An 18,500-nucleotide genomic window follows, 5' to 3' on the forward strand; every position below is an offset into this window, starting at 1 on the left:
CCTGTGTGCATGCATGTGTGACTGTTATTAGTGAGTTTAGTAAGTGTGTGACTTCATGCCTGTGGCAATCACTGACGAGCTGTAGAACTGCTCCTGCTGAGTGTCAGGGCTTTATGAAGTGGTAGACTGTGCATGTGTGTGTGTGTGTGGTGCCACTGTTTTATGAAGTGGCAGATTGACCAAAGGGCCAGCAGTGAACTCTTTCCGCTGGAACAAATCCACTGCTGCTTCAGCCATGACCCAAATTCTGGAATAATACAAAGAAATGTGTGTTTGTATGGAAAAATTGATGTGTATGGATTCCAGAGAAATTAAGTTATTGCTCAAATACTTTCCTAAAGCCAATCAGTGTCATTCTACTTTCCCAGAGCAGGCTTATTTGGGTCACCCTATCGATAGATGTGTAAGTATGCAGCCTTTTCCACAACACAATGCATTAAACCCAAACCCATTAAAGGCAATAATTTTAACAGAGCCCCTGCTAAATATATCATTATACTTCATCGTAATCAGAAAATCACTGCAGAATGCATGATTTAATGACTAAGGGAGAAATGACAGATTCAGCAGAGAAGCAAGGTTAGAGATTCAGATTTGGTGTAGATTTAGAAGTTACAGATTGCATAGATTAAGAAGGTACAGATTGAGTATATTGATAAGGTATTACAACAAATAAAGGTTACTGGTGTGCTACTTTAAGAGCATTTTGATAGGTCAAAGAGGGGTATTGATAGGTGATAGGTTGAGGTACTCACCAATGCCTTGTGCTGTGACAGTCGTGGCCAGCTGTAGCATCAGCAGAGAGAAGACCACTTTTCTGATCCACACCCCCATCCTCACACTTCCTAGTTTTCAGCCTTCGGCACAAACCAGTCCTGAGAGCCCAGGCTGGGTCACCGTCACAGCTACTACACAATACACCTGGTCCTACAGACAGGGATCAATACAGCAGCTATCTATTTAAAATGCCCCTGGTGCTGACTGATAGATAGATGTTGAAAGCAGAGTCCAAGTAGCAGAGGTGAGATTCTCCTGTGGCTACAGACTGGCTTTTTAAAGGGGCCAGACTTTAAAGTAGAGGGGTGTGTTCCTACATTCCTGTAGCTGCAGAGGGGTTTTGAAAGGGGAGGGTAATGTCTCAGTGTTCCTGTAGTGACTGGGTTTTTAAAGAGATGTTGTGTGTGTTTGTGTATGTGTGTGTGTGTGGAGGGAGATGTCCAGACCTTGGACCTTAAGACGGTTTCTAACTCTGGAGGAGTTTCAAGTTGAGAGTCTGGTACTCATCTCTGTCTCTGAGCTCCTTTTGGTAACCACAATATATTTCTACATCTTAGAGGCTTCAGAAAAACAGACATTCACCATTCCCAGATGCATTTAACACGTTCTGTGTGTTGGTCTGTCTGGTTTTCTATTTTCTCATTTTATTTTACCTTTCTTTGACCAGGAAGTCTTTTAAGGGAGAGAAATTAAATCTATCAGATAATCAAACCATTTCCTATAGTTGAAGTGTCCAAGTGTCCAAGTGTCCGAAGTTCAGTTCACCCAAATACCAGTTCTGGCTGTGGGCACTGGCCCACCCTATTCCCATCAGGTGCTGGACGGATGCCATATTGGAGCCTTTGCCTATGACACAAAGGGAAAAATCTCAGGGGTAAAATCTCATACAGATAAAACCAGCTGGAAGGAATAAGAGTTACTGAAAATTACACAATGCATGACCATGTCATAAAATGTCCAATAAATACATCACATTCTTTCTCCTGGACATAGCGTTCTACATAAAATTATTTATGATATTTACTTATAAAGATATAGGGCCCAGGAGACCTATGTTCTGTAGTAGAAAACCACCTTTAAAATAATTACTATTTTAAGACATGGAGAGTCCATTGTCATATGCATGGACATGTAGAGTTAGATCAGTGTCAAGTCTGACTGCCATAATTGTTCTGCTATGTAACTTCCTAGTAATGGAGTTACCCCCTCATAAAGTACTCATAAACATCAACAACATAGGACATAATCATAGGTCTTATGGTCATTGAGCTGCAGTTGATGAATACAGGCCCTGCAGGTTGTAATGTAACAGAAGGACATTCATTGAAGAACACACATCCGTAAAGTGAGTGTGGAAGAGGTGAAAAAAGTATTGTTATCTATCAACAATGATAAGCCACCTGGGTCTGACAACGTTGATAGAAAATTACTGAGGATTATAGCAGACTATATTGCCACTAATATTTTGCCATATCTTCAATCTAAGCCTACAGGAAAGTGTGTGCCCTCTGGCCTGGAGGAAAGCAAAAGTCATTTTGACCCTGCTGGTCATCTATGAATGTTTGAACATCTTGAAAAACAATCTGGCCTTAATGGCCATGTACTCATATAATCTCCACCCGGCACAGCCAGAAGAGGACTAGCCACCCCTCAGAGCCTGGATCCTCTATAGGTTTCTTGCTAGGTTCCTGCCTTTCTAGGGAGTTTTTCCTAGCCACCATGCTTCTACATCTGCATTGCTTGCTGTTTGGGGTTTTACGCTGGGTTTCTGTATAGCACTTTGTGTCATCTGCTGATGTTAAAAGGGCTTTATAAATACATTTGATTGATTGACTGATTCCGCTACCCAAGAATAGCAAAGCACCCTTACTGGCTCAAACAGCTGACCAATCAGCCTGCGACTAACCCTTAGTAAACTTTTGGGAAAAAATTAGTTGGACCAGATACAATACTATTTCACAGTAAGAAAATTACTGACTTTCAGCATGCTTATAGAGAAGGGCACTCAACATGTACGGCTCTAACACAAATGACTTATGATTGGCTGAAATAAATTGATAATAAGAAGCTTGTGGGAGCGGTTTTGTTCGTTTTCATTGCAGCTTTTGACATTATTGATCATAATCTACTACTGGAAAAATTTATATGTTATGGCTTTACATATCCTGCTATATTGTGGATCGAGAGTTACCTGTCTAACAGAACACAGAGGGTGTTCTTTAATGGAAGCCTCGCCAACATAATCCAGGTAACGTCGGGCATTCCCCAGGTCAGCTGTCTAGGCCCCTTACTTTTTTCAATCTTTACTAATGACCTGCCACTGGCACTGAGTAAAGCCTGTGTGTTTATGTATGCTGATGACTCAACATTATACACGTCAGCTACCACAGCAAGTGAAATCACTGCAACACTTAACAAAGAGCTGCAGTCAGTTTTAGAATGGGTGGCAAGTAATAAGCTAGTATTAAATAAGTGAACAACTAAAAGCATTGTAATTGGTGACAAACCATTCATTAAAACCCTAAACCTCAACTAAATTGTGTAATGAATAATGTGGAAATTGAGCAAGTTGAGGAGACTAAACTGCTTGGTGTGATCCTGGATTGTAAACTGTCATGATCAAAACATAATGATGCAACGGTAGCTGAGGTGGGGAGAGGTCTGTCTGTAATAAAGAGCTGCTCTGCTTTCTTGACATTGCTATCAACAAAACAAGTCCTACAAGCCCTAGTTTTTTCGCACCTGGACTACTGCCCAGTCATATGGTCAAGTGCCACAAAGAGGGACATAGGCAAATTACAGTTAAATGTACATGGAGAGCTGACATCAATGACATGCCTGTCAATCTCTCCTGGCTCAAAGTAGAGGAGAGATTGACTGCATCACTACTTGTCTTTGTGAGAGGTATTGACCCCACAAGACATGCCACAAGGGGTCTCTTCACAGTCCCCAAGTCCAGAACAAACTCCTAGAAACGCACAGTACTACACAGAGCCATGACTATATGGAACTCTATTCCACATCAAGTAACTCAAGCAAGCAGTAAAATCATATTTAAAAAACAGAACAACGCGGACTGTGAAGAGACACACACACACAGGCACACACACATGCATACGCACACACACACGCTAGCACACACACTCTACACACACGTACATTGTAATGTTGTTGCATGGTGGTATTATACATTTTGTATTGTAGATATGCAGTGGTGTAATAATGTTATATGGTGCACTGTTTTTTTGTGTGTGATGTAAGCAGCGGTGGAAAAAGTACCCAATTGTCATACTTGAGTAAAAGTAAAGATACCTTAATAGAAAATGACTCAAGTAAAAGTGAAAGTCACCCAGTAAAATCCTACTTGAGTAAAAGTCTAAAAGTATTTGGTTTTAAATATACTTATGTATCAAAAGTAAATGTAATTGCTAAAATATACTTAAGTATCAAAAGTAAAAGTATAAATAATTTCAAATTCCTTATATTAAGCAAACCAAAAGGCACCATTTTCTTGTTTTTTTAATTTACGGATAGCCAGGGGCACGCTCCAACAGTCAGACATAATTTACAAACGAAGCATGTGTTTAATGAGTCCGCTAGATCAGAGGCAGTAGGGATGACCAGGGATGTTCTCTTGATAAGTATGTATATTAGACAATTTTCCTGTCATGCTAAGCATTCCAAATGTAACAAGTACTTTTGGGTGTCAGGGAAGATGTATGGAGTAAAAAGTACATTATTTTCTATAGGAATGTAGTGATGTAAAAGTAAAAGTTGTCAAAAATATAAATAGTAAAGTAAAGTACAGATACCCCAAAAAACGACTTAAGTAGCACTTTAAAGTACTTTTACTTAACCACTGGATGTAAGTACGTTAATGTGTTTGTACCCCAGGATGAGTAGCTGCTGCCTTGCCTAATAAATACAAACACATCAGTCTCTGTTTGTCGTAGAAAATGACAAGTCTTTGAATAGACTATTAATTTTTACCTGCAAAGTACTGAAATCTACATTTGGAGACCACACCTGCGGGCCTCTGGGTACCCGAAGACATCACCCACTTCCTGTTCACGGCAGCAAACAAACATGGCGGCCACCATGGAGCTGAGATGCTGGGGAGGTGATTGGGGTTTGCCTTCCGTCCACACAGAGTCTCTCATAGTGCTGGTAAATGCGTTCATAAAAAACAAAATTATGATATGACGTTTGTGTCACGAATGTACTGCATGGCTGCATTCCTCATTGTTTTATTTGACAATCTTCACCTATTACGATGATGCAAAACCATCAACAAGACTGAGCTATTTTAGCTAGCTAACGTTAACTAACTGGAAAGTTAGCGAAATATTAGTGGTAGAATCGATATTTGATATTTTGTTTTATCTAATCATCTAGCCTTTTAGAGGCTTTTATTAATGAAAACTTGAACCAACTAACAACATGCACTGTCCGGTATGTCTAACTGGCTGTAGCTAACTAGCTACAGTAGCTAATAGCTGTCAGATGCCATTCTCATTGCTAACATTTCTTCAAGTTCAAGGTCAGCTCTCTCTCGATTTACTACTACTGTCCTCGGTACGACCATTCTCCTGTCTTCTTATGCTTAACTGTGTAGTTATGTAGCCCAGTAGTTAATTTGAACATATCCCTATTTTACTAGGACACTTGCATGATCCCGTTCCCTATAGGCTAGTTGCAGATACTGTATGAACAATGCAAAGAATTTGCACAAGCTCTCATCACAAGGTGACACCGTTCCTGTTGAAAAAGGCTTACAGCTGCCAGATCATTTGCTGGCTGACAGTGTCAACAAAACAATTTTGCATGATTACTATAGGCCTACATGTTTTCTGCACTTCCTCTGTTTGGACTACACTTTTCCTCACAGCCCCCTTTCTGGGCTACTCTTTGCCTAGCCATATCTATTGACTAAAAATAGAAGATGTTTAACAATCTAAGTTCTTTGTATGAGATACAAAGAACTCAGATTGTTAAATGTCGTCTCTTTTTAGTCAATAGATATGGCTATACTTTGCCATGTGTGTTATCACTGTCACTTGTCCACTAGGACTGCCATATATGTACTGTTGTTCTTGGTGCTTACCAATCAGCTACCCACCATGCTGATAGTCTGCTTTTAGAACTAGAGCCAATGCCAAATGATACTTAGTGATATCTTGTAGGGCCGGGACGATACCAGTATCGCCATATGCGTTAGTTTCGTGGCAAGGAAACAAAACGCAAAGCGGATTTAACTTCAGACACACTTTATTTGGATAGTCCATCTGTAGATGCTCTATCAACAAACTATCTGTTGATAAGCAACTGACTATCTGTTGATAAGCAAATGCTGGCTAAGGTTAGGGTAAGGTTTATAATAAGGGTAAGGGTTAAGGTTAGAGTTAGGGTAAGGGTTAGGATAAGGGTTAAGGTTAGAGCTAGGGTTAGTAGATAGTTAGTTGAAATGTTACTGATAGTCTATAGTAGAGCATCTACAGATGGACTATCCAAATTAAGTTTTACTTTAACTTTTTTGGGGAAAACTGCTTAGTTTAAGTTGTCATCTAGAGTCAAATGTATTTATTTTCCAATCTATAGCACACAATCTTTTACATACAGGTTTTTAAAGGACCAAAAACTTTGGTGTGCTTCGTGGTTTAATTTTTGGCATGGAAAAAATATTGCGATACTGGTATTGTCACAGCCCTCATATCTTGCAGAGCTTAACATGCCATACCCCAGAAAGCATACTACTTTGACAACATTGATATGAAAGCCTACATAATACTCTGACAACATTGATATGAAAGCACATAATACTCTGATAACATTGCTATGATCCTGCCTGGCTAGAGCAAGGGACAGTTCATGACAAATGACCTTAATGTCTTCCACCATTACTCATGGTTATTATTATGTAGGCTTTATAATAAAGTGTTGTTCAGTAAAGTGGTTAATACTCTTATTTCTTGTCAATCCACTGAACAACTAACATATCTCTGCTCTCTCTCAGGCCTATGCCAAGTTCTCTGGAGCCAAGATCATAGTAACTCCCATAGACTGGACGTGGAAGACATTGACAGGTACTGCTGCTTGTTTTAAAGTCCAAAGAAACAGAATTCAGTTGTTCTTAGACAAGTAATACCATCATAATTATTTGTAATTTCACCATGTAAAAAAGATCAATAGGCTACTAGGTAGGAATAGATAAATGACTATCTGATGCAAGAGTATCAAATTGACTGCTTACTATACATATAGCACATTGTCAGTGAGAGGTGTTGTCTCTATTCCTGTTCTACTGTAGTTGTATAGTCCATGACATATGGCACAGGATGATAGACACAACCCTACAACCAACACTACAGGCACACTGTTTTCCCTCTATCCAACACTACAGGCACACTGTTTTCCCTCTATCCAACACTACAGGCACACTGTTTTCCCTCTATCCAACACTACAGGCACACTGTTTTCCCTCTATCCAACACTACAGGCACACTGTTTTCCCTCTATCCAACACTACAGGCACACTGTTTTCCCTCTATCCAACACTACAGGCACACTGTTTTCCCTCTATCCAACACTACAGGCACACTGTTTTCCCTCTATCCAACACTACAGGCACACTGTTTTCCCTCTATCCAACACTACAGGCACACTGTTTTCCCTCTATCCAACACTACAGGCACACTGTTTTCCCTCTATCCAACACTACAGGCACACTGTTTTCCCTCTATCCAACACTACAGGCACACTGTTTTCCCTCTATCCAACACTACAGGCACACTGTTTTCCCTCTATCCAACACTACAGGCACACTGTTTTCCCTCTATCCAACACTACAGGCACACTGTTTTCCCTCTATCCAACACTACAGGCACACTGTTTTCCCTCTATCCAACACTACAGGCACACTGTTTTCCCTCTATCCAACACTACAGGCACACTGTTTTCCCTCTATCCAACACTACAGGCACACTGTTTTCCCTCTATCCAACACTACAGGCACACTGTTTTCCCTCTATCCAACACTACAGGCACGGTGCCAGAGTTGGTCTGCCAGGGATCCACAATAACCGAACCTGCTCAGATTCTCAACTTCCTGAGAAAACAGGTAAAGTCTCCTTTCTGCCTTCACCATAAATTACCTTTTTAAGAACTATATTTGCGGTGCAGCGCTAACAACAAAGCCTGTGTGTTGTCTACCAGAGGTTTAATGCAGACTATGAGTTGTCGGCGAGGCAGGGAGCAGACACCATGGCCTACATCGCTCTACTGGAGGAGAAACTACGACCAGCCCTGGTAGGAACAACCAGTGTGTGTAGTTGTTGTGTACTGATTGTTGTGGGTGTGTATGTTGTTTTACACTTGGACACATTTTGAAAGTGCAGCAGAGTGTTTTTGTTTGTGTACTGAGTGTTATGTGCCCTGTATTGTGTACTGTATTCTAAATATGTATTCTGTGTGTGTGTGTTGTCCTGTAGTTACACACGTTCTGGGTGGATGCTGAGAACTATGCTAACCTGACTCGGCCGTGGTTCGCCTCCCGCTCTCCCTTTCCCCTCAACTTCCTGGTCCCTGGTCGCCATGCCAGCATGGCCCTGTCCCGGATCCTGCTGACCAAGGGAGAGTCTCCTCTACACACCATCACTGAGGTGGAGGGAAAGGTAGGACAGGAACACACACTGCAGGGACTACTTGATACCATACGATATCCCACCCCTGCATTCTAAGTAAATTCACCTCTCCCCATCCCCTCTATCGTCAGATCTACAGTGAAGCTAAGGAGTGTCTGAATCTGCTTTCCCACAGATTGGGGACGGCCTACTACTTCTTTGGGAACACGTGAGTTCTTGTGTAATTTGGTCAGATGCTAGATTAGGCTGGGTGTGATTATATTATGTGTGGTGTATTAATGTATCTGTCTTTCTCTGTGGCCCAGGCCATGCAGTCTGGATGCGTTTGTGTTTGGCTTTGTAGCTCCCCTCCACAAGGCTAGTCTACCCAGCAGCCCTCTGCAGAGCCACCTCAGACAGCTGGACAACCTCCAGCGCTTCTGTGACCACATACTCAACGCTCACTTCAGCAGTCATCCCGGTGAGACCAGCGCTCTGCCGTGTGTGTGTGTGTGTGTTTGTCAGACAGCCTCGGCTGTTTATATGTTGATGATTGCTTCAGGTCCAGGGTATTGGGTAAGGGTTACAGAGAGCCGGTTGTGTTTTTAATAGAACGTGGCAGGGAAAATCTGGTGAACTTCAGGTCTCGCAAAGCAGGATGTACAACTTTTGCCAGGTTGTCATTTGCAACAGGAGCAATACCTAAACCGTCTCTGCATGTATGTGTGTGTGTCGGTGCGTTGACAAACTTACACGGTTTATCGCTTCCTTTGTCTGGGCTGTGATGGAGAGCTTCTGCTGCATTCTGGCATCTCTCTCTCTTTTCTCTGCTCTCTGTATCTCTCTGCTTTCTAGTATAATGGTCTCTCTCTCTCTCTCTCTCTCTCTCTCTCTCTCCCCTGTTCCTGCTCCCCCCACCCTCTCTCTCCAGGGTCTCCCCAACCTGTTCAGGAGACGGTGGATGCCAACCTGCAGAAACTCACTCAGCTTGTAAACAAAGAGTCCAACCTCATAGAGAAGGTTCTGCTGCTCTCTGCTGCTTTTCTCTGCTTGCATGTGTGTTTGTGTGTGTTGTGTTAGTCATGGAGTATATTGTGGGCATTAGTTAGACACTTTTGTACGTATATATCAAGACAAGTTCACTTCTTCTGTGTTTATGCACGCTCGCACGTATATGCGTCCGTGAGTGTGTGTTTATATTGTGGTTAGTAACTGTGTTAAACAGTGCATTCAGAAAGTATTCACAGCCGTTGACATTTTCCACAATTTGTTGTGTTAAAACATTTGATTAAAATTGATTTAATTGTCATTTTTGGTCAATGATATACACAAAATACTCTAATGTCAAAGTGGAAGAAATATTCTAACATTTAATGAAAAATAAAACACATCTTTATTAGATCATTATTCACCCCCCACCTGAGACAAAACATGTTAGAAACGCCTTTGGCAGCGATTATAGCTGTGAGTCTTTCTGGGTAAGTCTCTAAGAGCTTTCTACACCTGGATTGTACAATATTTGCCCATTATTCTTAAAAAAAATATTCAAGTTCTGTCAAGTTGGTTGTTGATCATTGCTAGAAAGACATTTTCAAGTCTTGCCATTCAAGACGATTTAAGTAAAAACTGTAACATTCAATGTCGTCTTTGTAAGCAACTCCAGTGTCTGGTGGAAAGCAGACTGAACCAGGTTTTCCTCTAGGATGTTGTCTGTGCTCAGCTGTATTCCGTTTATTTTTATCCTAAAAAACTCCCCAGTCCTTGTCGACGACAAGCATATCCATAAAATGTATGCACATGAAAATGTATGCACTCACTAACTGTAAGTCGCTCTGGATAAGAGCGTCTGCTAAATGACAAAAAAAATAAAAATACAATAAAATAACATCATGCATACACCACCATGCTTGAAAATATGAAGAGTGCTACTCAGTGATGTGTTGTGTTGGATTTGCCCCAAACATGATGCTTTGTATTCAGGACAAAACATTTTTAGTTTTTACAATATTACTTAAGTGCCTTGTTGCAAACAGGATGCTTGTTTTGGAATATTTTTTTTCTGCACAGGCTTCCTTCTTTTCACTCTGTCACTTAGGTTAGTATTGTGGAGTAACTACAATGCTGTTGATCCATCCTCAGTTCTCACATCACAACCATTTTAAAATCACCATTGTCCTCATGGTGAAATCCCTGAGTAGTTTACTTCCTCTCAGGCAACTGAGTTATGAAGGACGCCTGTATCTTTGTAGTTATTGGCTGTATTGATACACCATCCAAAGTGTAATTAATAACTTCACCATGCTCAAAGGGATATTCAGAGTTAGCTTTTTTTATTTTTACACATCTACCAATAGGTGCCCTTCTTTACGAGCCATTGAGAAACCTCCCTGGTCTTTGTGCTTGAATCTGTTCTTGAAATTCAGTACTCGACTGAGGGACCTTACAGATAATTATATGTGTGGGGTACAGAGATGGGGTATTCATTCATAAATCATGTTAAACACTATTATGGAACACAGAGTGAGTCCATGCAACTTATTATATGACTTGTTAAGCACATTTTTACTCCTGTACTTATTTAGGCTTTCCATGACAAAGGGGTTGAATACTTATTGACTCAAAACATTTCAGCTTTTCATTTTTTATTAATTTAGAAAATGTTCTACAAACAAAATTCCACTTTGACATTATGGGATATTGTGTGTAGACCAGTGACACAAAATCTATATTTAATCCATTTTAAATTCAGGATGTAACACAAAAAAATGTGGAAAAAGCCAAGGGTTGTGAATACTTTCTGAAGGCACTGTATGTATGTCTACTGACTGTGTGTGTTCTCCTGCAGATGGATGACAACCTGAGGAGCAGCCCTCAGCACAAACCCCTCAGAGTAGACCCCAGACCCAGCCTGGGCAACAACAAGAGCTCTACCCCTGCCTAACCCCTAACCACTCACCTCTAGCCCTTGACCTCTCACCCCCGACCAGCCTGGTGGATGGGAGGGGTGCTGTATTATACTGAACCTGGTTCAAATACTGTAAATGCCCTAGCCTGAGTGCCAGTCTGTTGTTACTAGCATGCCAACTCTTTCTTACTCATTGACAAGGACAGCAATGGAGTTGGCAAGAGCACAAACAGATCTGGGATCAGGCTACAAATACCCCAGGTTATCCTTTAAATTATGCATTTGATTGTTTTAGACAGTTTATGCCTTGCATGTGTAATTAAAACTGCCCTGAATGGAAACTGTCAGTGAAGTATAATAATGGCAAAATTGTGGACTATTTAGCGACAATGATGATGTCTGTAAAATAAGTATGGTTTCATGAAATGAGGGAGAAATGCATGGGGAAGGTTTGGAAAAGGGAAACGTTTTAGTGGTTTAGAGCGGAATGCTGAGGACTGCTACCAAATGAGAAGCCTTTAGAACATTGAAAGGCAAGAGGCAGGAAATGAGAAGGCCAGTTGGTTAAAAACGCTCTGAGAGAGAGCTATAATAATGACTTTCTACTGACCTGCTGTTTCTTTCATTTATTTTTCAACCCTTTTCTAACAGATTCTAAAGGATTGAAATGACTGAGGCCCCAATTCATTCAAACCTGCATTGTAGTATGTATTAACACAGGAACATGTTTTCTTTTCTGTAGTCAGGTAATACAAATGCAAAACTCCCCCCACAGGTACATGTACTGTAGATGCTCTCAGGTTTCAGAAATAAGTTGTGTTCATGAGCAGTAGTCGTGTAAACAAGGTTACTGCATAAACACTACTATGGCAGGTTTGATTGAATTTGTTCATAGTTAAGGGCTAAATATATGCCAAGTATATAAGGCAATTATTCTATAGCTCTAGGGTATAATGAAAATAAAAATGCATGGGACACTTATATTTATGTTTGTAATGAACAGTACAGGTTGAACTTCTGCATCATTTTGAGAGATTCTGGTGTAAATTAGGTCATTACTGACAGGCAGGCACTGACACTGATCTACTTGTAGTTGCTGTTGCACAATCCTAAATGATCAGAATAATGCTCTTTCCTCACCTGAGGACTGATTCAACCATTTCTCTGCTGAGACTAGAATTACATCCCAAATGGCACCCTATTCCCTATATAGTGGGCTACTTTTGACCAGAGTGCTATGGGCCCTGATCAAAAGTAGTGCACGATAAAGGGAATACAGTGCCTGAAACAGGTTTTCCTCTAGGATTTTGCGTGCCCTTAGCTGCATTTCTTGCTGTCTGTGGTGTTTCCATGCAGACCTGCTGTATCTATGTACATAATCATTAACAGTTAGGATTACTTTATGAGGGCATGTGCTGTATAGCTGTCTAGTTTAAGATCATTTGTGTTCATATAATACAATGCAGATTTAGTTAGTTAGGATGTCGCTTATTTTACTGAGGGAGATGTCTAAGCCTAAAGTTTTCCCTTTAACAAATAGATCATCTTTACAACTGTTGTGTTAAATTAGCAGTGTAAATAGACTTAAGTATATATGTACAGTATGTGTGCTATCATATCTCTGTAGAAGTTACCTAATTTAATGAGCTATAATCCTGCTTCTTCATTAACAGATTAAGTAGTTGTGATCTTAACTTTGTATAATTGTAAATACATTTAAATACTAATCCAATGCATATCATTCAGCATTGTTCCTTTATAACAGTGCTGCTTAGATGATTACAGTTCAACTCTCCTCACATGTGTTTTCATTCTTTAGCTAAGACTGAAGTGAGTTATTGACTACAGTTGGGGTTAATTTATAAAACGTGTTTTAGATTATTGTTCGGCAGTAACACTACATTTGTATACTGTCCTATGAAGGCAAAATGCAGTAACTACGTATTTTCTTTTACTGCAAAATCTGACTTGTCTTTTTCTGTCAAGACAGACAGCAATTTCTGATACTCCATGATATATTCTGATCAACTGGCTTGTTCTTGTGTCAGGAAACTAAATACCACATTAATCAGATAATATACCTGGCCATTACAACAGATCAAAGATTTTTGACCAAATTTGTAGTTATTCCATTTTGCCTTTGTAGGGCAGTAGATTGTGAGGTATTTTACTTTCGATATCAATTCATCAAGTCTGATCTCTAATTCATACAAAGAAAAAGGTGTAATGGGTTCGCATAAAGCTTACTTCATTATTCGATTTTTACAATTATTTTCTCTTTTGATCTCTAATTCACCCCATGTTGTGGAATTGTTTTTGTAAAGATTTGTTTTGTTTGATCATGATTTTGTCTATATTAGTTATGTTTTGCTCTACCTACATCACCATCTCCTTGTCTATTATGAGCACGTCATTTTATTTGGGAACATGCCTTGCATTAGACAATGATGGAGAACTCTGCTAACATACTGTATGTCAGAAGTATGTCATTACTGTATGTTTGAAGTATGTCATTACTGTATGTTTGAAGTATGTCATTACTGTATGTTTGAAGTATGTCATTTGTCTCCCAGTGACATCCAGAGCCATATATTTATATGACTCTGGTGACATCCAGCATCAGCTACTGTAATACTGGCTCTATTCACCTGAATGTTCCATGTTGTTTCCTGTGCTTTGTCTTTGCTGTTGTTTGTTGTTTACTTCATTTGTTGACCGAATTAACAGTGACTGTTCAGTGCTTAAAGGGAATGTATCCATTAAGTGAATATTGTTCACTTCATGGATACATTCCCTTTAAGCACTACAGAACTAGTTACAACTTTTTTCATCATTTTTTTGTTTTTGGTTTGTGTAAAACAACCATATTTGGGGGGAAATACATGTATAGGACAAAGGGAGACAGTATTAGGAAGGACTGGTACTGTGTGTCTTGATAAGACTGCAGAAGGGATTGTATAGCTGTAAACTACTGTAACCAACTTTATCAGATTAAACTCATGTTTGGAATTGTAATAACACTATTGTCAATTTTTTTCGAGATCAGAAAGTCACAGTTAGGATTTGGCCCATTGTCCTTAGCTGGTCAATACTTTAAGTTAAGGCAACATTAGCAAGTTCATTCACCTGAGGTTTTGTGATGGTATCAAAAACATATAATTATAACCATGATATTGACATTGTAATACGTTATCATATTCCTGGTTCATTCTTTGTGCATGGTTGCAAATGAATACTTTCATTTCAATTTAATAAAAGTATAATCTAACCACCTATTTAATTAGTCTGTTGTGAAATGAAGAACAACCTAATTTACAAAATACAAAAATTGCCAATTGCCCCTCTCCTCTTCCCTGCCTCTCACTCGCTCTCCTCTCTGGCTGTGTTGTGGCTGGGTGGGTAAATGTCCTTTTTGTTTTGTCTTGGCAATCATCCCGGAAAATAAAAGTGATTAAACCGTTGGGAAGTTATGCAAAGCCCTGACCTCAGAAATAACCCTATTTGTCTGTCATTAAAACTGATAGAGGACTTTACTAGCCTGGTGCCCATGTGTTTCTCCTCTAGCCTGGTGCCTGTGTGCTTCTGCTCTAGCCTTCCACATGGAAGCCATTAACTGTTTTCTGACCAGCCACACGTTTCACGTCTGTACATGCACCATGGAAACAATGCAGAAAGAAATAAAATAATTTCTCCCTACTTCTCTCTCTTTTGTGAAAGAAAGTATCAATGGACAGTCAGAGGTGGTGCAGCGCCTGGAAAACAGTCTTGTAATTATGTTGGGAGTGAGATAATAGATATTTCCTTTGGAAAAGGAGAAGGCCTCAGCATAGTTCTGAGATGAGGTTTAGATCAGGCTCTGCTAACTGTTGTTTATTAGAAATGCTTACAGACTAAAGTGGATCTAAAACCTTTTCTCTAACTTTTCAAATAAGCAATAAAACTAGCAGTAGCCTGGGTGTCATTCTGCGTCTGCTTTAACCAACTTCAGCCATCAAATCTGAATATTAAGAAAGGCTCAAGTTGAGATGTGAAGAATAAAAAAAGAACTCCACTGTTCTTGCCTTTTCTAAAGTATGTCCTCTGTGTGTCTGTCTATCTGTCTGTCTATCTGTCTGTTTATCTGAGCCAGGAGGCATCAGTGTGTTTACTCTTGGCAGTGAAGAGTCTTTCACCTGTGTAGTGTCCTTGGGTCCATCTACGTAATATGTCCCAGTCCATCCATAAGGTTAGGATTTAGGCTTGGGTTAGATAATGTGTTATTGATAGATCAGTAGTGGTAAGAGGACTTCTGAAGCATTTGTCCCTGGCAATACATGTTTTATTCCAGACTAGAAGTGTGTGCAGAAAGGAGGCCCTCTAGTGGTGAAAATGGCCATCTACCAAAACCTAAGGCGACCAACATCTCTGTCCTGCTACTTAGTGGACATGAAGCTAGGGTTAGAGTTGAACCGAGGTGTGGCCGTTAGGCTAGGTTTAGGGTTGCCATTTAGCATTAAAGCTGTAGGAACATTATAATACCATTCTAGGGTTAGGGTTAGGTTTGATGCTAGGGTTAGGGTTGAACCGGGATGTAGACATGAAAAAAAAATGTATGAACTCAATAACTGTAAGTCGCTCTGGATAAGAGCGTCTGCTAAATGACGTAAATGTAAATGTAAATAAGGTTAGGGTGTGGTTGAGGCTGGGTTCAACCCTAACACTAGCCACAACCACAACCACAGCCCTAACTCTTGCCTTAACCCTAACCTCCCGGTTCAACCGTGGTTGAATTTATTCTGCCACTGTGTCTTCTTATTGTCTCAGCCATAGGCCTATATATCACGTTGTCAAGGCATATGAACAAACAGGTTATAGGGCAAACAACGTGATTATCACAACACAATATGGCAATTTTTTCCTGGCTTGGCTTCCCCAGTGATTTTACCCACACACAACTACCCTAGCCTCAACCCTTTACTTGACCTCAACCCATGGTCATAGCCATAACCCTAATGCTGGGCACTGAATCATCATCCATTCAGTCTGCCAAAGGTTAGGTGATACAGGACACAGGCAGAAAAAACAGGTGCATTTTTCTTGAATGGGTAGAACTTGTAAAACATGATTAATAGGCATACTTTCTCTAGAAATAGAGTGAGACCACAAAAACACACCAAGAAGCTGAACACCTTCAATCTTAAGGCGGGAGCCAATGGATCTCCACACACAAAAACACAATACACACAACATTAATACAATTTGTTTATTTGCTGTCATCTCAAAAACATAGTTTGTACATTGCTTGCTTGCACTTGAAGGTACAAATAATATATCCAGTTTAATATCAGTCCACACTTTAATGAGGTGATCAGAGTGCGAGCATATGAGAGTGCGAGCAAGCCTCTTCAAGTTCTTCAAAAGCACTTCATAAGTACAATTAATAATGATTATTGTTATTCTTAAGCCTTCATCAGTAACAACATAGAGTGGCTTTTCACCTCCCACTGGGAACACACTGGTTGAATCAATGTTGTTTCCACGTAATTTCAATTAAATTATGTTGAACCAACGTGGAATAGACGTTGAACTGACGTCTGTGCCCAGTGGACTGAATAGCGGAGGTCATGAATATGCATGATCACAGATGAGGAAGTAGATGACAGGGGATTTGAATGTAGAGATGTTAGTACTTTCAATCTCAGCATGGTAATGGCTATTATTCATGTACAGGTAAATAATAATCTCACACAGACAACATCATGTTTGAGTTGAGATATTTCCCTTTTTTATAACACAGACTTAATATCAGCACAGCATATGGCATACACTAATTTCCCTGACTATCTTCCACAATACTGCATTTTGACGTATAGTACGAGTTCACCAACAGTTAGCTAGCAGGAACGGTATATAGTGCATGAATACATTAGTAGAAAAGGTACACACATACAATAAGTAATAAACACACACACACACTACTTCACCTCACTGCAAATCCCAGATAAAGCACACACACACAGACACACACATACACACACACACACACACACACACACACACACACACACACACACACACACAATACACACACACTTAGTGTGTGTGTGATGCTTGCAGTGTACTACAGTACAACACCAACATTAGACCAGTCACACAACTGCAGATATACTGTACTAGAAGGACTATGTACAGGAATAAATTCATAAATTATTGCACTTGTTGGCCCATTGCATCACACAGCCAAAGCTATGAGGATGCACTTAATTCTAATTATATCTATAACATAGATAACATACACCCTTAGAGATATAAATATAGATAATTCAATGTCTTCATGCAACTTTTCTTTTTTGAACCTTTCATTTTCTATCCAAAGACACTAGACGATGCAAAACAAACTACAGACTGTTTTTTTGTTGCCACAATTACATATATCATATGTATGTACTTATTCACCTAATATGTGATTATATTTACTGGGAGGTGCAGGACTGTCAGGACATACTATATGTAAAGGACAATTTGCTTCAGCCAAGGATGGAGACAATAACAACATGATTCTTACATGTATAAGCTGTTCAGGGATGTGGAAAAGGTACACTTTCTTAGGTATATGAAATATTGACACCATTCTCCCTAAAAATATTGTTTCAGAGGATATTGATGTTTATCCAGTCAGACAGACTCGATCAGGGCTTCAGTATCCATCTGTCATAACATATAATATCTTGGCTGTGTTCATTTTTTATTTTCTTTCTCTATTCGGAAGTGGACATGAGGGAAGGGTTGGTTTGTAGTTTGGGTAAAGATAACTGTAAGGGTCTGGTTAGAACAACACAACTTAGGTTATTGGTCATTTGACATCATTTGTGTCATATTTCTTAATAAGGCTTGGAAAATAGGATCTATTCAGTTTTGCAGAAATGTAGACACTCATCAGATGACATATCAGGACTACTAATACAAATACACATGTACAGTATACAGTACTCACAGACACAATGTAGTATATTCATGAAATATGAAATAAATGTGGCAGGTGAGCACAAAGGAGAAGAGGCCATGTTGGAAATACTAATCCAAGGTAAATTATTGAGATTTATCACACTGCCACACACACACACACACACACACACACACACACACACACACACACACACACACACACACACACACACACACACACACACACACACACACACACACACACACACACACAC

General features: G+C 39.8%; 1 protein-coding gene across 2 annotated transcripts; it reads left to right on the forward strand.

Moving 5' to 3' along the window:
• The first annotated feature begins 4,847 nt into the window (after positions 1 to 4,847).
• Positions 4,848 to 12,172, forward strand: LOC311141447 (metaxin-3-like). 2 transcript variants are annotated; one of them, XM_084176783.1, is made up of 9 exons: positions 4,848 to 4,944; positions 6,791 to 6,860; positions 7,818 to 7,894; positions 7,990 to 8,082; positions 8,265 to 8,447; positions 8,549 to 8,625; positions 8,723 to 8,877; positions 9,328 to 9,416; positions 11,242 to 11,431. In XM_084176783.1, exons 1-9 carry the CDS (start codon positions 4,864 to 4,866, stop codon positions 11,335 to 11,337), a joined length of 921 nt encoding a protein of 306 aa, XP_084032909.1. In that variant the 5' UTR covers positions 4,848 to 4,863; the 3' UTR covers positions 11,338 to 11,431. The 2 variants fall into 2 exon arrangements, with proteins under 2 accessions (XP_084032909.1, XP_084032910.1); XM_084176784.1 differs by lacking the exon at positions 9,328 to 9,416 and having other exon boundaries at positions 11,242 to 12,172.
• The last annotated feature ends 6,328 nt before the right edge of the window (positions 12,173 to 18,500 follow it).

Source organism: Coregonus lavaretus (genome assembly GCF_964263955.1).
Source record: "Coregonus lavaretus genome assembly, chromosome: 14".
NCBI lineage: Eukaryota > Metazoa > Chordata > Actinopteri > Salmoniformes > Salmonidae > Coregonus > Coregonus lavaretus.